The sequence below is a fragment of the Helobdella robusta genome (genome assembly GCF_000326865.2).
Source record: "Helobdella robusta unplaced genomic scaffold HELROscaffold_21, whole genome shotgun sequence".
Taxonomy (NCBI): domain Eukaryota; kingdom Metazoa; phylum Annelida; class Clitellata; order Rhynchobdellida; family Glossiphoniidae; genus Helobdella; species Helobdella robusta.
The window spans coordinates 509,556-535,618 of record NW_008704124.1 but is presented as its reverse complement, the minus strand read 5'-3'; the positions used below and the strand labels follow the sequence as shown (position 1 = coordinate 535,618).

Sequence of the window (26,063 nt, the reverse complement as noted above, 5' to 3'; positions counted from 1 at the left end):
TTTTCTTACTAAAATATTTCAGTTAAAAAAAGATTGTTAGTAACAAAAAATATTAAAATATAACTTCTTATTCTATGATCATTCCTCAATTTTTAATAAAAAGTCACATTTCTTAATATCTCATTTCTATAAATAATTTATCTAGCTTCTATAGCAAATTTTCTTCACATGTATTTTTTGTATCTCTGATAATAAGATAAAATTATGATTTTAAAAAATTAATGTTCTGCTCATTACATTGATGAATTTAATGTTATGAATACATGCAAACACTTTGTTTAGAGTTTCTCACTAATATGTTTTCAATTTTAGTTTAATTTTTTGTGTCACAACAACAACTGCTAACTAAAGGAAAATGCACACACACACATATATACACAAACACACATTTTAGGCTAGTAAAGTATAAATAGTACTGCAGATCAGAAGTGTTTTACAAATAGTAATTGAATCAAATTTCTACTAAACTAAATCAATAATGAATAAATAAACATAGTTGCAAAAGAAATGGAACTCTACAGTTACCAGATCACCGCTTAACAACCTGGCCACAGTTAACAATTTCAATTCATGATGCCATTTATCAAAACGACAATGAAATTTGATATTTGTCAATAGTTAAAAATAGGTGAGTAAACAACCATCAATTTGAAAAATTTGTAATTATTATTTTAGTACAAAAATTTGAAAAAAAATTTGAAAAAAAATGTCAGGCAGACTCAGCAGAGCTACTTACTTTTTCTGTAGTTTTATTTAATAAAAATTATTTAGATTCAGTCAAACCACATAAACACAAACATATCATTCAAACTTCTGTATACAAATTATTAGATTAGTAATTAGTGCAGTTATTTTTAAACACTATTTCATTAATTTACCATGCTATTTTTTTATTATTTACGAATCCAAGACAACATGTAAACAATCATTTTCGTCAGTCTTTTATAAATTGTTTAGCGTCTAACTTTAACAAGTGCCAAACTGTCGATACTTTTAAAAGGCATTCTCATATTATACCTTATTCTAATACAATTATAACGCTTTATTTTAAAATCGCCGTTCTTTTTTGCTTTTGTTTATATTTAATCTCAAATCCTCACCGTCAGCATGTGATGTCTCAATCAGCACTTGATGCTATGCTACAAATCCGTCTAATAGAGGTCTCCTATCAATTCAGCACATTAATTTTTTTACCTTTTTTCAAATCCTCATCCATGGTTACGCCTCTGCCTTGTCAGCTTCCAACTCGTGCTTTGATATCCAAGTTTTGTGCCAATTCCTTAATTTCCATTTACAGTCAAACTGCTTTTGTGACGCTCTTACCTTCCAGAATCGCCCACAATTCCTCATGTCAGACCCAATAATAACATTTTTAAACCTAAGAAATAAATTTTCGCATCTTACATCAACATTCTTAATAATAGAATTTGCTGGATTGTACATCTGTCTTCTCTGAAACCTACTTGCTCTTTTCAAGAAGTGTTGTACTTTACTTTTTTCAAGTCGTTTCATGACCGTCAACAGTTCAACACGATCTTTAATTAGAGTTATTAATTGGTAAAAAATGCAATTTTTCAAGTCACTTTTTTTGGTATTTTAAGTCGTAAATATTTTTCGAAACAGTTTTCTGGTTTATCGTATTTTTCAATTATCGAAATTTTAATTCAGCAAATTACGTGATATTTAATTGTAACAAAATATTTATAACTCCTTAAACCAAGGTTCAACATGACAATAAGATAATTTAAAGAATACACCCAAAATATATTTTTATAAAATGTTTAATTAAACAGGTTTTGTAATTAACTTTCTCACGTAATTTATTCATACCCACGTATTATGAACAACATTTGTTAAATGAATATTCATTATATCATGAAAAATATCAGTCACCAAAAATAAACCTAAAAATACCAAAAATAAACAAACAAGACATCGAAAGAGCATGAACAAAAAAAGTTGAAAGTATTTGCAAGAGAAAGAAACATAAATTTTATGTTAACTATTTAATGTTGACATTTTTATGCAAAACATTAGGTCAGTATAATGGTAGATGAACCAATTATTGAAAAATATCTTGTATTAAAAACTGACTCGATCACAAACACATTTGATACAGTATAAGTATTTTTTAATACAATATAAATTGATCACTTTAATTTTATAACATGTTATATTCAAATTAATAACTGAACATAAAAAATCAATTAAAATTTAGAAATAAATTTTTTTTCACAAATCACCTATTTAATTTAGCATTTAGTCAAAACATAACTAGAAAGCGATAAAATGATCAAATTTAAAAGGCAAAATGATACTCTATAACGTGTTTGATGACTGTTTGGATAAAAGAAACTAATATAAACAAAACAAATAAAAAGAACCTTTAATGATGGAATGATGAGTAAACAAATAAAACACGTTCAAAATTTCAGAAAACATAACCGAATGTCATTCATAACTGACCATAACTTTTAAATTATTAAATCTTAACAATCTGATGGATTGAAAAATGTCAATTTATTTTGTGCTGTGCTGTTCGATGACAAACATTCTCAGAGATAAAAACAAAACGCCGGACGTCAACTAGCCAACAACAAATGAGAAAATAAATTTGAACAGACAAGTCGGAAACGCTAAATTGAAAGTGCACCAATTTATTGAGGATTAAATCATACAACGTTCATTTCAAACTCTTCATTACTAGCCATATTTTGATCACATTGTTACATTAACAGACAATAGATATTTCAACAGTTGCAGCATGCATAGCAGATTAACCATGAAAATTGCCAAACCAACTTATTACAAATTAAAATCATTTAAATACATAGTTCTGCCTCATTTCAAGGTCATATTGAGTTTAGGTAATGCTATGGTTGATTGGATGGGAAAACCATTTCAATATTATTTCAGAGGCACTAAAAGAAAAAAAATTTATAGGTAATGATGAATAATGAAAAAATATATCTTGGAAAGTGTGTCAACCATTTTTCAACTCATCGCAAGATTTTTATTACATCAATCCACAATAACTTATCGATTATCTCTTCAACCTGTAAAAATCAACTTATAAAAATTTGAAAATAAACACAACAAAAAATAAAATATATCTTATTTATATATTTTATAACCCGAAAGTGGAGTTGAAAGAATTTTGTTGTCGTAAAACCATCCAATAAACTTCTCACAATTTTATTCGCACATTTCACCATTCATCAAAAACGCATCGTTAGTAGCGTCCAAATATAGGAACAGGCAAGTGCACTCACATCTTTCATTGACACAAAATCGATCCTTACTTCAATACAGAATTTATTTTTTTCAAAAAACGCTAATGACAAATTATTTTATCTTTCGTCACAAAATAAATAAGGAATATATTCTGCTCTCTGTCTGCCGACTTTTTCTTATAAAATGCTAGAGAATAAACTAACCCAAAATAGATGCCAACAAACTCTTAATTTATTATGCACTAAACAGAAAGCTTTTATCAATAATACAAGTTTCACTTATTACAGAATCACCAAAGCCATAAATTTCATCCAATAAATAAATTTTGTAAGAGAAAACGAATAGAACGAATTACGAATCAACATTTATTAAATAACCTGGACAGATGAAAAGTACATTTAACGTTGCGCTGGCAAAACAAATATTAAAACAAACAGAGAACGGAGAATATTTTGTGTTGCCATATGTAAAAAGAAATAAATAATGGATCAATGAATATAATACATCGCCTCAACTATTATGTACATAAATTACACTGCTATCAACAACATTCCCGGCAGAAAAAAAATCAATAAAAGCAGCAGAATTACGACAACAGCCACCAATTATTTAAACAACTGACAACTAGTTGTACATAGACTGTAATACAAACTGAATGATAACTCCAGTTAAACATAATGTTTTGTTTGGTGTAAACAAAATTTGTTGATTTTTTTCGAAATTTTGAAACTGAATATTTAGGAACTGAGTTTAGAATCAGTTTACATCTGGAAAAATCAGATGTAAACTGTAAGATAACCTGTAGAAATATGAAACAAGCGTTTTTGCCCTGCTACAACTGTCATAGTTTTTAGTTTTGGGGAATAATAATAAATAGTATTACATAATTTAATAATTATTATTACAACAAAAATAATAGGATTATTAAAATCTAGCATCTGTCGTTTGCAAGCTTGAAGTACAAATATTTGAATTTGTTGATTGATAGCTATGCTGTATTTATCATTCAACAAAGTGTATAATATTTAATTAATTAATTAACTAGCTATCTAATTAATTAACTAAATAATTATCTTAACAACCGTAAAAATAAATAACGAACAAATAAATAAACGAGTGAACCAATGAATAAATGAAAAAATAATGTACAATAAAATGTGCATTGCAGTTGAAAATGTTAATTTCTCCTAAAAATTGTATCCTGGATACAGAATGTTTTGGTTTAGATTACACGTATGTACAGCAAGTAGTTCGTTATCTATAGCAAAGAGAGAATGAAATGAGAGCGAGATATAGAGGGATGGAGAGAGTGAGAGATAAAAAATATTATGTTATTATACTGACTGTCAGTACTTCATAACTCTAAAGTAACATTCAATAATCACAGGACGCACACTGAACTGCGAAAATTTTCGTGCTTTAATTTTATAATAAAATAAAATTGATGGCAATATTGCATAATTAGACAAAATTAACGAGTTATTAAATTACGTTGACCATTATCGTGCCACTAAGTGAAGAGAGAAGGACATGACATGAAACGAAGCCGAGATTGTGGTTGAATGATAATGACGATGCAACCAGTTCAGATCAGATCAAATCAGATAGATAAGGTAGATGACATTATGAAGGAAGGAAGGAAGAGCAAGGTGAGGCAGTGAATGTTCAAATAGAAAATCTGGCAGTGGATGGATGGATGGATGAATGGCTGGCTGGTAAATAGGTAGATGGGTGGATAAATGAATGAATGAATTGATGGTAGATGAATAAATGGAATAAATAAATAGATAGATGCATGAATGGATATATTGTAGATTGATACATAGACTGGTGAATGAATAGATGAATTGGCAAAAGTAGATGAGTGACTGACCAGATGGAAGCGCATTAAAGTCCAAAAAATTTGTGGAATCAAGCGCAGAAGGAAGCAAAAATTAGGTGAACTTAACAATTTTATTTATTATAATATGGAAAAAATAATTTATCGCAATTTACGTTCCAAAGAAAATCTGTTGAAAAAATAATTGAAAAATAATGATGATAGATAACAATAAATTTTCCTGGAAGAGAGCATGTGGGATTGCCCCGCCTCTACATGCATATTAATACCTCTAATAAATAATTTCAAAAAAGTTACAACACTCAACGGAACACAGGACAACAAACAATAACATTAAAAAACAAGAAACAACAATTAAAATTTGAAATTAAAGAATGAATGTATGAATGAATGAATGGATGATTGATTGATTGAGAGAAATGAACGAATGAGAGAATGAATGAATGAATGATGAATGAATGAATGAATGAATGAATGAATGAATGAATGAATGAATGAATGAATGAATGAATGAATGAATGAAGGAAGAGATGGACAGACAGAATGCATCAACTGTGAGTTACATTGGAGACTGGAGGAGCCACCAAGGGCGACTTATCTTTCTTTGACTGAATTTCACTGAATTTCTGCATCCAGACATTAGAATTTTTCAAAACCTGGTCTGTTTTATTCCTGCAAAAATTGATAAATATATTAAAAATATTCTTTTCAATAATTTAAAACAAGCAAGCGCATAAATTTAACGTTAGAGTGAACATTATATAGTATAGCAACCGACCAAACATTAGCATCAGGAGCGCCATAGTTAGGCGGAAATTCATCCGGATCGTATCCCAACTTTTCCAGCATAGGAGCCAGTTGACGAACGTTTCCCTTCAAGTTGTCAGGAAATGATGAAGCCCATTTCGTTAGTGCCTCCAGGTTAACCGGCTTGATGACTTGATCCGTCGAACGTTCAATCCTTTAATCAAAATTTTTGAAAACATTTAAACTTACCATACCATCGTTTGCAAAACGTGCAGTTAAAAGCACTTCAGTGGTTAATTAAGTGCTGCACATAAATATGCCTCAATGACTTTTTAAAACTCTAAATCAAATGCACTATTTATCTCCTTATCATTTGTAATACATTAAACCTGTCTTAAGTAGCTTAATTTATATTTTTATAAGCAAGCACACACGCACGCACACACACACGCACAATCTTCGTGTTAATAAAACTTTAAATGATGTTGCAAAGGCTAAGAAATGAGGCATGATTAAAAAAAGTGTTTTGAGGGCGCTTGAGATGTTATTTACTCTGCTTCTATCATCTGCATCCCACACCACTCAACAGAACAAATACATAATAAAAGTTTCTTAATGCATGAACCACGCAAACACAAAATGCAAAAATATAAAAATTTCATTTCAGTGCAATCGATGAACATGTGGGAGCACATTCTAGACGGTTAATCTAGTGAAAGAGTTTGAATTTATTTAAATGAACAATTTAACATTAATTTTCGATATATTTAAATAAACTGTGATAAACGTTTGCACGAACTATTAAGAATTGAAATTTTAACAAATAATCATAAAAAGAGGTCCCTGGCACATTTTAAAATGAAAATGTGAACGTAACATCAATTTCCGTTGGTTAGCGAAGCCAAATCAATTATTTCAAAGCCCAAACAAATTAACACTTTGCTGTTAACAGAATTAATTAAAATAAAATAAATTAAAATAACATTATAGATAGAAACACATTTGTTTACAGTTTAACTAATTATTATTCCAATGATTATATCTGCCTGCTCTTAATGAATTGCACAAAATAGTAACAACAAAATAATCACTACTACAAACAACCTTCAATTCAATGAGAAAGAGAGAGAGAGAGAGAGAGAGAGAGAGAGAGAGAGAGAAAGAGATTAACGTCATAGGTTACGTTGTTTTGCACATAGAATAAAAAACTAATAGATAAGAAGTTGTAACAAAACAATTTTCAAAGAATATCTGAAGAAAAAACATACCTATTATATCTGACTAAGCTACACTGCATACATTAGAAATCAATAATTCATTAGAACGATCGAACGTTATAACAAATTTACCTGGCAACTTACACTATCAGAATAGTAGATAGATGGCCACATGTTTTCATGATGCAACAAATTTATTTAACGTTACTGTAAATGCACCAAGAATGCTTAAAAACCAGATAGGATGAATTCTTTCTTAAAAAAGCATTCATCCTAAAATTTCAAATGAGCTCAAAACGAACAGTAAAATGATATTTCATGACATAATCTAACAAAAAAAAATATCTACATAGTTTATGGTTATCACAAACTGCCAATTTCAAGAAAAAAACCTACATTAAAAACCTACAAAAAAAACTGTTAAGAAATAAGATTTGAATTCCATTTTATTACACATCAAACATTTTAATTTTTTATTTAAGAATTGCAAGAACAGTGAAGGCAAACGAAGGAGCATGATCAGAAATAATATCTTTCAAATAAATATACAACATTCACTCGTTAGCACATTTAGTCAGACTTGGAGGAATAATTCAGATAAGAGAGAAGATAAAACTGTAGATAACAAAAAGATTTACTGGAACATTGTTTCTAATAAAATAAATAACAAAAACATTTATAAAACGCAAATGTAACAAACAACAAACAAACATGCCAACAACAAACAAACAAACAAACCAACCAACAAACAATGTTAATGCAACCACAGATGTTACGTACAGTTATAAACATAAACAGAAACTAATTATTTTTCTATTTTTATCTAATAATAATAATATCCTTTTATTTTCTAACTCCAAATAAATACCAAATATTAATAATGAAATAATTATAAAATCCTATTTATTATAATAATAACAAATAACAATATGAAGAACAAAATCCAAGAACACGAATTTGGGATATTTGAAATGATGGAGCGCAAATTCAACACTTAATAAACAAATCAATGGCATGATGTTCAGGATGGTTAATAATAACAATGTACAGACAGACCCACACTACATTAATAATATAAAGATATAGAGAGCACGTAATCAACCGGCAACATCTGTGTACCATACTACAACGAAATTACTATTCTTCCTTGTAAGTTCTTATCTTAAAAGTGAGCATAAAACTCGCGTATCTTGTTTAAAAGTTTAATGTTTAATTATAAAATTAGTATAAGTATAACTTTTGTTTATCTGGTTTGAAAGTTTAATGTATAATTATACAGCAATTAAAAATTTAAATTTTCAAGCTTATTTTTTTATTACTATTTGTAATTCAATGGAAAATTTCAATAGCAGGAAACTATTCAGACAGCCACTGCATTATTTTATGATGAATGTGCCAACCGAAATGCTAATTAAATGATGAATTGTATTTAGTTATTATTATTCAATCGATGTTTGTATAATAATAAACAAAAGAAAGGGGCGTAAAGGAAAACAATGCATCTAATTCACTCACTCACTCACTCACTCACTCACTCACTCACTCACTCAATTTAAATAGTTATTTAAATGTTTTAACAAACTCGACATTTTATTTTGATGCACTGGCAAGTTCAAATTCTGACTGATAACAAAAAAGAGCAAGATAGATATATAGAATGAACAAGAAACTAAGTCAATGCATCCAAAACAATCACACTGATTAAGAGGGTGAATACATAAACAAATGAATGAATGAATGAATTTTAAAAGAATGAACAACAGACTATCCAACATTTAAATCGATCTTCCAAAGGCTTAAAATTTTTTTGCGTGAATGGCAATGAATAGCCAGCGACATTTATTTCCATTACGTGTCAACAGAAGGACCCAACTAATTTGATGCCACTAGATAATTTGGTCTCCGAATAGCGTTTCACTTCCACGTACAAGCCAGTTAATATTTATTTTTGGAGTGTTTGGAAAAAAACATTGAAAAGCAATTTTTTCAATTTATTTCAATTAATTTTTTTATTCGGGCCAAATAAATTATTAAATTTCTCAAATTTTTCAATCTTTAAAACTGTCTGCTAATTCTATGATTTAAATAAAAGTTTTCCTCAACAAATCTGACCCTTTTCTCTGGAACTCTCCACCTCCTTTTCTGATATTCTCTGACTAATTCTCCATCACTTACAAAGTTCAGAGCGGATCTCAAGACCCATCTGTTTGCAAAATTCATCGAGGAGCAAAGTTGAACATTGCAAAAACAGTGCTTTATAATCAAATTAATTGATTGATTTATTGATTGATTTGGAATGCCAGTTATTTCCTGCTAACATTAATCGCAATGGGAGGAAGTTTCGTTGACTTGAAACAATATAGAAAACTCTTTTTCATTTACAAGTAGAACCATGCAATTTTAAGAACGCACTGCAAGACACACACATTCATATCGTGTTAAAGATGGCTGGCTCCTGAAAATGACAGCTCTGACTGGTGATGGTTGTGAGTTTTAATAATTTATACATTTAAACTTTAAATTTTAACAAACATTATATCACTTTAAAATTAAAAAACTTTATTGCTTGTAAAAAAAATGACGAACAATTTAGTCTAATAATTTGTTAGGCCCTTCTTTATGTTCAATTCAGCTTAAAACCTTAAAAGGTGACACAAACTAACTGGCCAAGTTGCACCACAAGATAACGTTCAGCCAACCAAATGAATCTCATAAACTGAAATTTCTGGAGAAGATTTTGCTTAAAACATAGATTTCCAAATAATAAATAAAAACAAAACCTAGATATAGGAGGTTATCAGATTCATGTTGTTTAAACAGACAATGCAACACATGAAACATACTCAACAACATACAATTCAACAGCATCCGTACTTGAACGAGCCAGCCAACAACAAATATGTAGCGTGAAATTATTCTGCTAAGAACAAATATTTTTCCATCATCATCTCCACTTTCCATGAAAACTGCAATCAGCATATTAAATATTCTATCAGTTTTAGATTTGAAAAGTCAGTTAAAATCTACTGGAAAAATTGTTGTCGACGGAAAGTAATACTTTTATTTTGATTAACTTCATGTTCAAACTATATGAACACTTTCATAAAAAAAAGTTATTTTTTTCATTAAATATTAAACACTATTTAGAAATAAAATGAAAGTTGAATGAGAAACACTTTTATTCTGACTGTCTTTTCTAGTCTTATCATCAATCTTTCCACTTCGAGCCATTTCATTAATCTATACATCATATTTCAACATATAAATATCCAAACATGTTTCCAGCTTGATACGTTGTACATCCATAAAACTCAACGTTGAATATAATCAATAAACCGCATAGTTTTTAAAGCAGACTCATCAGACGAATGAATAATTATCATTAAAGTCAATGAGCAATTAAAAAATGTTAACGAAATGAACAATTCCTGAAATAAGAACATTCATGCAAGAAATGACAGCTGAAAAAATAAAAACAAAAATAATAATTTCAGTGACTGGAGCATTTCATTGGAACAAAAAAAAAATGATAAAGCCAAGTTAACGACAAACACATGTTCTAATTACACACTCATCTCACTGTTTCAAAATTCGAGTAGTACCGTGTTTTCTATTTGCATAAACAAACACTTGCCATTTCAAATGTCAGCCTCCAAATATATGGCCAACAAGATAAAATAACATTACTTAAAATAAAATTGATACATTACATTAACAAAAATCACTCAAACCTGTTTGATTCTCTGGAACCAAATTTAAACCAAATTATTAAAAAATAATAAATAATAACACCATCACCACCATCATAAAAATAACAATGGAGTGATAAATAATTTTGACAGACGCACTTAATCAACCCTAGCATGCAGAATGAAGATTTGTGAGCTTGCTGCATCTCTTATTTATGTCAGTTCGCTGTAAGCCTTCCTTTACAGGTATGTATTGTGTAAAAATAAATTTCTATGCATTCCATGTATCAACATTAACACATATAAATAAGAAATGATTTAAGCTGTTGAGTTCTTTCTGAGAAAAGGAAATGATGTGTAATGTTAGAATAAGTTATTTTTTGATTGGCGTCAGGTGCAGACACGCAAGAATATTATTGTTATTGATCCGGAAAACATAAAGTGGTAGTGTATTACAAATTATTCTTGTATTTTTGTAACACAGAAGCTGATTTTGTTGAAAATTTCTAAATAGAATAAAAAATGATGAAAGTCTCTTTCTGTCATACAAAAGACTTGTAAAAAAAGTTGGTAGATTTGGAACCTTTGATGTGCATAAAAAGTTTAACATGAAAACAAAATTTTTAAGTAAAGTTGTAACGTTCAAAATGCTAACAAATTAAAAGACCATAATAACTGACAAATGCATCCAACATAAATATGCAAAAACTTCAAAAAAGGATTCAGCAAATAGGTATCTTTCACTATTATAATTTATTATATAGTTTTTAAAAAATTTCTTATCTTTTCTAGCTAGATTTTAATCGGCGAGGTAGCTCAGTCTGTAGAAGTGTCGTTATTACGCGATTGTCTAGTGTTCAAATACTGTCAGTACGAAATTCAAAGACTTTTGGAAGCCGTATGATTCGGTGCTTGCGAGTGCATATATACTGTGTATGTATTGATACATCGTGTGGTATGGATAGTGTACGTGTACAGCCTTTGTGGTAGGAACTTTCAACCATATGTATTAAATGAAAACATGTAAGCAGATCTGCGTTTGACAAAGTTGCATTATAAAGAACAAAAACAATCCGAAGAATCAAGCAATTGATGAAATGTCAAAAAACAACCTAATATTTTCTTACCAGCAAAAATTAAAAAAAATTCTTTTTGAAAAAATTTGCAAAAGTTTGTCAATATAAAAAACTGAATTTAAAATATATATTTTAAATTATTATTATTTTATTTCTAAATTTTTGTTGAAAAAGTTTTCAATGTTTGATCAATAGTGCAAACAATTGATTGCAAACAACATTATTAATGTTTCTGATATCATTATTCCGTTTTCAAACAGTGTATCAATTGTAAACATGAATTTTGCAATAATGTATGTCATTACACAGTCGATAGTTGCCGATCACAAATCGAAAACAGCTTCAATTGATGTGAATCGGTAAAAAAAACAAAATTTAATACCTAATAGAATAAATTATTAAGAATGACGTCAATTTGTTGTAAGATCGTGGAGAGGCTGATAAAGGACCATACTATGAAATACTTCATGAAAAATAATCACTTTTCAAAGAGTCAGTATGGTTTCATTCCTGGATGCTCCGCGGTTTTGCAGCTCTTGAAATTTATGGAGGCGGTAGTTGAGGAAGTAGATCATGGTTACGAAGTCAACGTAGTCTACGTGGATCTAGAAAAAGCGTTTGACAAAGTTTCTCATGAACTTCGGTTGTTGAAGTTGGGTCGGTATGGAATGAATGGTAAGATAATAAAATGGTTTGAGAATTATCTCAGCAACAGAACATTCCAGGTGAAATTAGAAGATACATTTCTGAGTGGAGTTCTCAGTGTGGGGTTCTGAGCCCTCTATTGCTTATTATTTATGTTAATGATATTTCCTCAGTATGTGATAATATCTTGCCTTTTGCCGATGACTCAAAAATCTTTAGAGTACTGAAAACTGAGGAGGACAACAGCAGTTTTTTGCAAGATATTAAAAAACTACTAACCTGGTTCAAGGAATGGAAATTAAAAATAAATACCGATAAATGTCAGCTGATAAAAATTGGTTCGCGTCAACCGGGTCCTTCATACACTATAATGGATGATGATAATTCACAGTTTCGTCTTCCTGAAGTCGATGAGTTATCGGATCTTGGAATAGTTGTTGACAATAAATTGAAGTTCAGAAACCATGTATTGAAAACAGTACACAAAGCAAATTCGAAGTTAGGTATTATTGCCAGATATTTTAAGGGCCTTTCAAACGAAGCATTTTTACTTTTGTCGCACTTAGAATATGGGGTTTAAGTATGGAGTTCAAGTTCAAGTATTTTAACAAATAATCATAAAAAGAGGTCCCTGGCACATTTTAAAATGAAAATGTGAACGTAACATCAATTTCCGTTGGTTAGCGAAGCCAAATCAATTATTTCAAAGCCCAAACAAATTAACACTTTGCTGTTAACAGAATTAATTAAAATAAAATAAATTAAAATAACATTATAGATAGAAACACATTTGTTTACAGTTTAACTAATTATTATTCCAATGATTATATCTGCCTGCTCTTAATGAATTGCACAAAATAGTAACAACAAAATAATCACTACTACAAACAACCTTCAATTCAATGAGAAAGAGAGAGAGAGAGAGAGAGAGAGAGAGAGAGAGAGAGAAAGAGATTAACGTCATAGGTTACGTTGTTTTGCACATAGAATAAAAAACTAATAGATAAGAAGTTGTAACAAAACAATTTTCAAAGAATATCTGAAGAAAAAACATACCTATTATATCTGACTAAGCTACACTGCATACATTAGAAATCAATAATTCATTAGACCGATCGAACGTTATAACAAATTTACCTGGCAACTTACACTATCAGAATAGTAGATAGATGGCCACATGTTTTCATGATGCAACAAATTTATTTAACGTTACTGTAAATGCACCAAGAATGCTTAAAAACCAGATAGGATGAATTCTTTCTTAAAAAAGCATTCATCCTAAAATTTCAAATGAGCTCAAAACGAACAGTAAAATGATATTTCATGACATAATCTAACAAAAAAAAATATCTACATAGTTTATGGTTATCACAAACTGCCAATTTCAAGAAAAAAACCTACATTAAAAACCTACAAAAAAAACTGTTAAGAAATAAGATTTGGATTCCATTTTATTACACATCAAACATTTTAATTTTTTATTTAAGAATTGCAAGAACAGTGAAGACAAACGAAGGAGCATGATCAGAAATAATATCTTTCAAATAAATATACAACATTCACTCGTTAGCACATTTAGTCAGACTTGGAGGAATAATTCAGATAAGAGAGAAGATAAAACTGTAGATAACAAAAAGATTTACTGGAACATTGTTTCTAATAAAATAAATAACAAAAACATTTATAAAACGCAAATGTAACAAACAACAAACAAACATGCCAACCACAAACAAACAAACAAACCAACCAACAAACAATGTTAATGCAACCACAGATGTTACGTACAGTTATAAACATAAACAGAAACTAATTATTTTTCTATTTTTATCTAATAATAATAATATCCTTTTATTTTCTAACTCCAAATAAATACCAAATATTAATAATGAAATAATTATAAAATCCTATTTATTATAATAATAACAAATAACAATATGAAGAACAAAATCCAAGAACACGAATTTGGGATATTTGAAATGATGGAGCGCAAATTCAACACTTAATAAACAAATCAATGGCATGATGTTCAGGATGGTTAATAATAACAATGTACAGACAGACCCACACTACATTAATAATATAAAGATATAGAGAGTATAAATAACAGATGATGGCGACGATAAAGACAAGAGCAATGATGAAATAAAAAGCTTAAAATTAGCTGCAGACCTGTTTCATTAGTAAAAAAAAACGAAAAACAAATAATTAACTTTTATGTCTTCAGCTGAAATTAACTACTGTTTTAAAATGGCATGACAAAAATAATGAATATAAATTACCAAATTGGAAGACATCTAGTCAGAAAAAGGATTGCAGGGTATGACAAATTTAGAAAAAAATAAAAATATTGGTTAATAAACCTGAAAAATAGGCAAAACAACATTATCAAACTCAATTTTATTTAACTTTTGTTAATTCCTCAAAAGATCTTTAATATAATTTGATATTTTAATAAAAACAAAATGAGTAAACACAATCAAAGGTAAACTTTCATTAACACAGCCAATAGAAATAGGAAAAAATGTCAACAAAATGATTTACTATCTGTGCTTCCTGATTGGAGCATTAAAGCTTAGCCAAAAATTATGTAAAAACTGACCGCTAGTAATTCAAACAAAACAATTAACTGCTTGTTGGCTGAACATAAAGATGTAAGATATGGTTACATATATGGAACCACAACAACAAATAATTACACATACACAGACACACACACCACACCCACACCAACACACACACACACAAACACAAACAAGCACACACGCGCGCACCCACGCACGCAAACGTACTTCATATATATCTTAGAAAAACAATTTCAAAAACATATATGTGTTCTAGTGTTCTTGTTGGTTATCTTGAAAATGAGCATGTCAAGTCTAATTCTTCAATTTATATTATAGCATAGCAGGAAAGGCATATGAACCAAATATAGGTTTTTACTCACATAAAGAAATTAATTATAGTTTTTGTTGTAGTATAATAAACAAACTTAACCAAACAAAACAAATACCAAAGGTTATATTTTCTACAATTCGATACAATGTTAAATCTATCATTAACGTATCAGCTTTCTTTAATTTAAAGCATCAAGACACCATAAGATCTGAACACGCATTATTTATTTAACCACATTTTTGCAGTAAATAAAATCTCAACCAGAGTTATAATAAATCAGCCATGAGTAAATGTGGCAATAATAATTAACTACAACAACATAAAAAAACATTATATATGGCAGTCCATTAAATGATGCACATGTACCGTTTACAAAACAATTACAGACAGAACCAATCTATACACATTTACTACTGCACGTAAAATTACAAAAACTAAGACAATTACTGGTTCTGAATGGTTGTTAATGCTGGGGGTGGTGATGGGGATAAGCTCCCATCATCTATAAAATGCTCCCATATGGCAAGCATCTCAAAGAGCCTCTGACAACCAAGCCCAACTCCTGGCCTTCACGCGGCAGAACTGTTTAAACTAACAGGAGAAGGGGCGAAGGCGAATAACTGGCGCCATAACCAGTTGCTTCGGGCAGGTGAAGCTCGTTAGCCTTGGTCGGCTATTTACCTAGGAGAAGGAAAACTCTGACTTCAAACCTCCGCTGCCTTGCGGCATACCTGTTCATGGAAAAGGCTATGGGAGCAAATCCAGACAGAAAACCACACTCCACCACCTGAGTTGCGGTCCAGTAATATCAGGTGCCGGTCCAAAGTCCGGATAGAAAGGAATGGTTGGCAGGAGCTTGCTACACTGTCGTAAAAACGCTAATAACACGATGGTAGTCCAAAAAAAGTATGCACATACCGACTCGGACGTCGCCCGGGTGAACAAGGTCCGCGCTGCAGCTTTGGGGACTAGAGGCTGCAGTGTAAAATATGCTACTGAGTCCCAGAAAGATAGACTGAAGATGGGGTTGACAGTTGGAGTTTGGAATGTCAGGTCATTGTGGCAGACAGGGGCTTACGCGTTGATGAAGAAAGAACTTGAACGATTCAGATATGATGTGGTTGGTCTGTGTGAGGTCCGATGGACAGGAGGTGGAGAAATGGAAGGTGGGAAAATAATATGGTCTGAAATAGAGAAGGAGCACGTCTATGAAGTTGGAATGGTTATTGGCAAAAAAGCAAAAAAGGCACTGTTGGAGTACAATCCAGTGAATGAAAGAATGATGTATGCGAGGTATTAGAAGTAATAAAAGCAATAAAGAAAATAAGGAACAACAAGAGCACAGGGAGAGACGGAATTCCTATAGAGCTGATCAAAGCGGGAGGACCAATTGTATGTAATGAGATTCACAAAATCTGCCAAGAAATCTGGGACAGTGGAAAATGGCCAGAAGATTGGTGTAAATCAATCTTGATCATGTTGCCAAAAAAAGGAGACCTGAAAGACTGCAACAACTACAGATCAATAGCACTGATCCCTCATATGTGCAAGATCATGCTGACGATCTTGAAAGAACGATTGGAGAAAGACATAGAGCAGTATTTAGGAGAGGAGCAGGCAGGTTTCAGAAAGGACAGAAGTAGAGTCCAGCAAATCCTGATGTTGAGACTATTGTTAGAAGATGCAGGAAGCAGAGGTCAAACAACTTTTCCTTGTTTTGTGGATTTTAAGAAGGCGTTTGATTCAGTCTGGCACGAAGGTTTGTGGGCAACTTTGGAAAGTATGGGAGTGTCAACAAAAATGATAAGGGTGCTGAAAGGGCTTTATGAGGAGTCAACAATGGCGGTAAAGGTAGGTACAGAGCTGGGAGACTGGATCAAAGCGAACATAGGAAGTAGACAAGGAGATCCAATATCACCATTACTGTTCTTAGCACTGTTGGAAAGAGCCTTGGAAAAAATGGAGAATGCAGATATTGAGGGAATCGACATTGGAGGCAGAGTGATAAGGGACCTCAGGTTTGCAGATGATATAGATCTGCTAGCATCTAGTGCAGAGGGTCTACAGAAACTGATCGAGTTGACGTATGATGGTGGAAGAAACCATGGACTACACATCAACAGCAGTAAGACAGGTGGAAACAATGATGAATTCCAGATAGGAGCAGAAAAGCTCGAACAAGTGAACCAATTTATATATCTGGGCAGCCTCATAACTGATGACAATAATTGTTCGAAAGAAATTGATAGAAGAATAGCAATCGCGAGAGGAATGTTTGCATCTTTGAAAGTAATATTGAAAAACGGTAATGTATCTACAAAAACAAAATTAAAGATCGTAGAAGCGTGTGTGTTTTCTACATTGATGTATGCATGTGAGGCTTGGACGTTGAAGAAAAGATACAAAGACAAACTGGAAGCATTCGAGATGCATTGTTATAGAAAGTTGCTGGGAATCAGTTGGAGACAAAAGATAAGAAACGATGCCATAAGAAAAAAAGTGGGAAGACCTGTGAGGAAGTGGATAGATGATATCACGGAATGGACGGGGGTTGGAACATTGGGCTCAATGAAGATGGCGAGGGAAAGAAAAGGATTTTGGAGAGATAGAAGAATACCATCGGCCTCAACGGTCCCTTAAGGGATTACAGAGGATCATTGAATGAATGAATGAAAAGACAATTACTAACACTTACTGTCTGAGTACTTGAAAATACAATTTTTACTTCTCATTACTACCCACATACACATTATATAAATTATTACATTGAAAGAAAAAAATAAACATCTGGATTACCGTGCCAAGACAAATATTTGCATGTGCATTGATGATATTGACATTTGAAACACTAGTCACATAAGAAATCTAATTGTCATATTCTTTGGTCATGATGACGAAGATGATAATTACAACAAAAACAATGATGGCCAAGATGATAATGACGATGACGACGACGACGATTCACAATTCTATTTTAAAACACACGATAAGTGTTAATATAAAAAATTGATATTTACAATGGAGGCAACAAAAATATTTCTCCATAACTATATTGGAGGGTTGAAAAATAATAGTAGTCACATAGACTTATTCTGATGAATTAAAAAAATCAAACACAACTCTCTGGTCAGTTGTGTAATAAATAAATAAACAGCTGCAGCTACACACACGCACACGCACGCACGCACACGCACAAATAATGTCAATTGCTAGTCATTCAGAAAAAACACAAATGACAGCCTAACTAGCCAAACACATTCAGAAACACAAATGACAGATATGAAGAAGGATGAATTATTTATAGATATGTTAGATTATAATAAACAACACTTAAGGAAATTATGGTGGATAATAATAATTATTAATTATTACTGTTTAAGTAGAAAAATAATTAATGAGTGATAACAAAAAGTAAATACTTTTGCTTAAATAATAATAATAAGAAAACAGGATTGATAAAAATCATCAGATACAGAATGATGACATACCATTCAATTTTAATGATAATGAAATTTTACATCACATGATCAAATGATGATAACTGAGTGAGTCTAATAATTACTGTAACCACAACTACTTCCATTAATCTAGGACGATGAGATTGTGAGGAGTGTATGTACATTGCATGATAAGCAGCAGGGAAGAACAATTTAATTAGAAGATATTAAAAATAATATAAACAGAAAATTAATCAAAACATTAGTTGAACAACACAAGCTCTCATCTCTTTCCGCTTTCAATGCTAACATGAACAAACTTATAATGAAACATAAAGTTAATAGAACATATCCAGGCAATGCATTCCCCAAGAGCACTACACCACACCAGCACTAACTTGGATAAAGAAATGCCTCCAGGTTTGTTGATGTAATCTTCATGATGCATCACTCGCTCGTCCCATGGAATGTCCAAAAACTTAAGAACCTGTGTGTGTGTGTGTGTGTGTGGTGTGTGTGTGTGTGTGTGTGTGTGTGTGTGTGTGTGTGTGTGTGTGTGTGTGTGTGTCAGAAATGGGTGCATAAGAGATGTAGTGGTGTGAGGGGGGCACTGAAAAAGATGGAAGGCACGTTCAAATGTAAGAAATGTGTTCATGGTGTGATTAATAGGACGGACGCAACGACGGGGTTGAGTGGTGGTATTGAAAGAGTGGAAAGCTTTGTTTACTTAGGGGATAAGCTGAACGCGGATGGAGGACGTTCGAGCGCAGTTACGGCTAGAGTTCGTGTGGGATGGATGAAATTTAGGGAACTGGGTGGGGTATTGTGTGGAAAGAAATGGTCAGTGAAGATGAAAGGGAGGGTATATAAAGCATGTGTGAGAGCAGCGATGGTATATGGTGGTGAAACTTGGGTGTTGAGGAGAGAGGAGGAAAGTGTACTGCAGAGGGCTGAAAGAGCTATGGTGAGGATGATGTGTGGGGTTAAAGTGAAGGATAGGAGGAGTAGTACAGAGCTGATGTCGATGATGGGACTGAATGAGGACATTGTGACATTGATAAGGAGATCGAGATTGCGGTGGTATGGACATGTGTTGAGAAGGGATGAAAGGGTCGGGATTAGGCGAGCGTTGGAGTTCGAGGTTGAAGGAGTGGTAGGAAGGGGTCGTCCGCGATTGGGATGGAGAGAGCAGATGGAGAAGGACAGGGTGAAAGTGGGGTTGCGTGATACTGAGGCGAGTGACAGATGTGGATGGCGTCTAGGGGTATTTTGGTTTCATCATAGGTAGCCCCCGATCTCGGGAAAAATGTCGTCTAAACGTGTGTTGTTGTTGTTGTGTGTGTGTGTGTGCGTGTGTGTGTGTGTGTGTGTGTAAGCAAATAAGTAGTTTCATGTGACTATGAGTAATCAAAAAACATAAGAACGTACACCGACTATCGCTATATATGTGAGATACGCTGAATTATTTTAATTATATCAAAAAAACGGTTGAAAACTTTGATTATGCAAGTTGAATGTTTAACTTTATAAAAAGTAATCTACAAATTTTTCATTTAAAACTTCCACACCCAAAATTTTGAAATTTCCCATAAATAATAATTCAAACCCTCGTGCCTACATTGTATCTTACCTTTTTTAAGCTTGTAATAATTCCTATTTAATGGAGTTTTTTTTTAAATACTGCTTTAAAAGTCAAAACTTTATGGGAGCAAGCATTTTAAAAATAATTTCATTAACCTTTCAACATCTATAGACAGAATTCAGTGCAGAGTAGGATAAGCTGTCAGATTTTCAAAAACTAATAACTTTAAGACACAAAATAAATGTAAACACACACACACAGACAAACGCGTATACATATAAATACAAAACATAATTAATAACAGCATTATCATTGATGTTTGATACTCAAATGTTATGAATTTGGCTAAAGCTTTCTAAACTGTATTTAAAAAGTATCACTACATCATAGTGGATGGTGGTTTCTGACACCTTCTGTCCCTATCTGCTTCTCAAGCTGATGCTGCCAAATAAAAAACTATTGACCATAAAAATTTCAAATTTATAAATAATTATACCTCAAACTATCGACATTAAACATTTAGCCTCTCATTCGAATAAATTATGTTCGTTCTATTGATCCGGCATATAGCTGGTAGATAATTCTCACCAAGATGGTAAATCAATGCAGTTAAGTTAAACAAAAATTTATGAGAAGAAGTAAGTGCAAACATGAGCCTGAGGCAACATATTGTTTAAACAGAACACGCTGTTGGTTGATATACAAGAACAACAAAACATCATCGTAACACTGTAGCACATTCATGTAACATTTTAGACATGAATGTAGCATAGTTACTTAGAAAACATCACAGCGTGCATGGGACATATTTTCATTTTGAATCAAAGCGCATTTAACAACTGAGGAGTTACAACAATAATAAAACTGTAACCGACTATCATTCGTGACGTTTAAATGTTTAGTATGTAGAAAACGAACATAAACCTGAAGGTCGATGAGCAGGGATTTGCCTAAGGCATTATGAATTATAACATCAACGAACTGTAAACTAACAAAAAGGTGACACACTCTAAAAGGTTAGCAAAATTAGCTGCCTGACGAGCTGAGATCAGAAATAGATTAATTAATTAATTAATATATATAATTAATTATTAATTTATTTATTTACACGACCGATTGCAATAAGTCAGCTACTGTAAATAACGACTGCTTTCCCATCCAACGACTATCAAACCTGATACAGTGCATGTAAACATTCACATGCATGCCACCATCAAACTAACACTGCAGTACTGTAAATATTGATATCAAATGACAAACGCCACAATTGTAATATAAATAAGTTATGTTAGACCGGCAACAGAACAGTGAATGCACTTTGTTTCGAACTATGGGTGAACCGACCAGAAGCTAGAAGGTGATGTTTTATTTGAAATGAATCATGAAGTTAAAAGCCTTTCTTTCAAACGAATATAGACATACATCAGAGATTTATAGTAGACCATGCAAACTAATTAAAAACTATGTAAAACCTAGGTAATCTTTTCGTAAAACAGTAGTGTAAATAGTTGTTTTGTTAGCAATCACATATAGCTATATTTGGTAACTACAATTTTTCAATTAATTTATGCTCCAAAAAATATTTCAGGCATTTGTTGTAAAAAATCAGAAAAAGTTAAAAGGTATTTATAAGAAGCAAGCAAGCTGAATTCAATAACAGAAACCCCACGAAGCTTCATGTATGCAATCAGAATATTTAAAAAAAACTTTTGAAATAAAAATCAAAACATTTTAGTCTGGCTTTTAGCGAAACATTTCATTTTATTAAGTTTGAAACAGTTTCAATGAACGATAAAGCCGTTGATCTCAAATGTATCTGCCTGTGCTTATATACTATCATACATAACCATGTGGCTCAATGAGTAAAGAGTAGTGACGAAAGTTTTATTCAATGTAATAAGGTTGCATGTTGTATAGATACTTAGTTTTCTAACATCCCAGAATGCATGTGACGTGAATGCATATTTTGAATCAAAGCATTCAACAACTGAGAAGTTATAACAACTATAAATCAGAATGATTGAAAAAAATATTGTTAGTTTTTAATCACTTTGAACTTAATTATATTGGAATCAAAACATTACAGTTGACAGTTGAGCAACATCTTCAGCTTATTATAGCAGCATTATATATATATATATATATATATATATATATATATATATATATATAATATATATATACACACCTATGTATGTGTGTATATTATACATGTACATAATGTATATGTACATCAACAATACATCAAGTGCTAACAATTTACAATTTCAAATAACCCTGTAATAACTTAAATTTAGGCATATGAAAAGAATTCGATCACACATGCTAGAAAGTTATAAGGAAGTGACTACTGAGAAGTTAATATGAAGCAATGAAACTACAATCTAATAAAGATAAAAGCAATTAAAGAATTTTTAAGGCCCAGTTGTTTTGGCATCCAACTGATGCTAAACAGAACATGTGATCATAAACTGACTGAAAATTATTTTCCATTCATTGAAAGTTATTTTTAATTCATTTAAGATAAAAAAATCAGACATCTACCTGCAGTTCATTCATTCATTCATTCATTCATTCATTCATTCATTCATTCATTCATTCATTCATTCATTCATTCATTCATTTATTCATTCATTTATTCATACATTCATTCAAAAAAAGAGTTACCACAAATTTATATAAAAAAAAGCTGTTGTAGTTAAAGACAAATCTACCTATCTTGTTTATTGATTACAATCTTAAAGTAAGATTTATTTTTCAATCCAGCTAGTAATTGTATGAATTAAAAAAAGTTTCGTTACCTTAGTCATGATGTCCCTTGGATGAAGAACCAACTGCTCATAGTACACCATCAGACATCTACCTGCAGTTTTTCATTAATTCATTAATTCATTAATTCATTCATTCATTCATATTAGACATTTTAAACTGCAATAGAGTGATAATTTAGCGTAATACATTATAAAAAAGCATTACTAACAAAAAAAAATAATTCAGAATAGACATAAAAGCAAAAAAAAAAGTAAAAAATATAATGACAACAATCTCCTCAAAAAATGCTAGTTGGTACACAAAGTTGAATTTAATTACCAGTGAGAAACATTACAAAATGAACATCTTCACCTACTAATAGATTACACTATGATTTAAAAAAATGTGAAGTTCAAATATCAACTGACACTCTGTACCACTGTGTAGTAAAAACATAATGACTGAAAGATTCCCAGGGTTCTAATGATTGATGGATGTTTGGTGCATGCAAGAAAGTTGTCTAACAACAACAAATATTTTATTGAAGCATTTGTTAAACAATGAAAAAAAAAAACAAACTTGGGCCAGCATTCATGCACTGTTTGTACATGTTGGTCATAATTGTGTTCCACTTCTGAAGAGAAGTTTCGTAGTTGTTCAAATCAAATCCTATGCAGTGTTTATTTCAATTCATATGTTTCGATAGATAGAAATTGAAAATTTTTCAAAAATTAAACAATCCAGTGAAAACAATATGAATGATTAAGCCTAATAAATCAAAACCAATTGATGATAAATTATGCAAGCCATTATAAAATGATATCATTTGCCATGGAATAATTCATTTGAAACAATTATGCTGCTGTGAAGTAATGCAGGGAACTAAAATCAAAGTCATTCAAACAGGACTAGCAGTACCACCTCTGGTTAGTTTCTGGCAATGTGTTACATATCACATATATAAGTAAAATTCACTATTAATTACATAGAACATACATTTAAAATTTAACATTTCAGTAACTTGTAGGAATACATATCAACAAACAACATTTTAAAAAATACAGCTTGAATATGATTTTAGACAATTTTTCATTTGAATTATCTAAAAACTAATTGTTTAAACCTGTGATTGTCACTTTCCTGTTGATGATTGAGTGGACAACAGCTCTCCCATCTCTGATCATTAGGATGTATTTGGCCTGAGGAAACATTATCTTCAGTTCATCAACATACTTCAACGTGAATGGATCCTTATTGCACAATCTTGGGGCAGGTTCTCCATGCTTCACAATAACTTCCAAAATAAATGCAGCAACTGCAGAATATAAAACTTCATCCGTTATGCCACCCTCTAACATCCGATCAATCTCTTTTTGACTCTTTGTCCACTGCCCTCTCAAAGCCAGCACTCTGGGAATAACCTATAATAAACCAGAAAACAAGCATTAGAGTTTAGAGTTAGTGATATCAATAGTTGAGCTCTTGAGCTGTTGCTAATTATACAACAACAACACACGTTTAGACGACATTTTCCCCGAGATCGGGGGTTGCCGTTCGGCTACCTATGATGAAACCATTGTCACTTCTGTCATCATAAGTAATTTATTTGGCTAATTTTTACGCAGGACACCCTTCCTTACGCAACCACAGTTATAAGCGGTGGGCCTAGCCTTTGATGATCCAACATCACTCACAAGGCAGTGAGGGTCAGTTTAATGTCATAACCAGGACAATTATAATAATTATACTCAATTAAAAATATGTCTTTTATTTTCACTAACTTCTTGCCAGAATGTTCAAAAATATTTAAAGTAAAAACTAACAGGTAATTAAACAAAATAAGAAATGTTTCAAAGATGTGAATGAAACATTAAATTTCAAAACTTGCCCTTGTTTCCTCTCCACATCTGATGTCAGAGTGCGCATCCAGCAGAGCTCTCATCAAAGTTGTACCACTTCTTGGCATTCCACCAACAAAAATTAAAGGCATTGATCGATCATAAGCAAGCATGCTAGCTTTGTTATCAGAAAGAAAGAAATTGAGGGATTCTTTGGAGATGTAAGAGTTAGTAAGATCGCTGGATTTCCATAAGCTTCCATACCTTCCTAGTGTGTAAAAAATCAAAGCACAAAGAACGTATACACATCCTTTCTTGATTAATTTTTTGGACATAACTCTAGTGATGAATAACAACTTACCACTGAGATAAAATTTCCTGTAATTTTTAAAAAACAAAGTTTAATAGTTTTTATTTCAAAGCAAAAAACTCTGCTTGATCAAATCCAATTAAATCAAATGGTGTGATCAGATAAGATAAACAGATAAATATTGAATTTTTTTACATTTAAGTGTGGATCAGTTATTTTGCTCGCCAGTTGGTAGGTTGAAGATAAATTTAAATAAAACTGAAATGTTATATTTACTTTATTTTACAAGTTTACACACTGTATTTATTATTTATAATTATATTATAAAATAAAAATAATAAAAAAAAGAAATTATAATTATAGTATAGTTAAACTAGATAACCACTAGATCATTAATAATATTAATTCTCTTAATTTAATATTGATTAATGTGGTATGATCAGGTCAATTAGGTTACTCGTTACACAACTTCTAAAAATTTAAATACAATATTTAAATCTCAAGTCAATTAATTACAGGATTACAAACAAAACAAGCAAACAAAATGTTTTTATTTATTTATTTTATTCCAGTAGTACAAAACTGCTGGAAATTGTTAAATTTAAATATTATATTATAAATTGTATTATTATCTAGGTCACAATTTAAATAAGTAACAATAATTAAAATTAAACTTTTGTAACGAGTTATTTAAATATTTTAAAAAATTAATTCAATCTCAAAAATACGATACGCGCTTTCAAGACAGTGCTAAGGCTGGTGGATATTTTTATTTGCAGTTAATGAACATAATATTGGGACC

At 31.2% G+C, this 26,063-nt stretch overlaps 1 protein-coding gene across 1 annotated transcript; it reads right to left on the bottom strand.

Moving 5' to 3' along the window:
- Positions 1–5,782: 5,782 nt before the first annotated feature.
- On the bottom strand, positions 5,783–25,286 carry HELRODRAFT_77670 (hypothetical protein; the record flags this gene model as incomplete). Its single annotated transcript, XM_009018266.1, has 7 exons — positions 5,783–6,035; positions 19,179–19,267; positions 23,164–23,225; positions 23,693–23,782; positions 24,237–24,534; positions 24,697–24,698; positions 24,998–25,286. 7 exons carry the CDS (start codon positions 25,284–25,286, stop codon positions 5,783–5,785), a joined length of 1,083 nt encoding a protein of 360 aa, XP_009016514.1.
- Between the last annotated feature and the right edge of the window lie 777 nt (positions 25,287–26,063).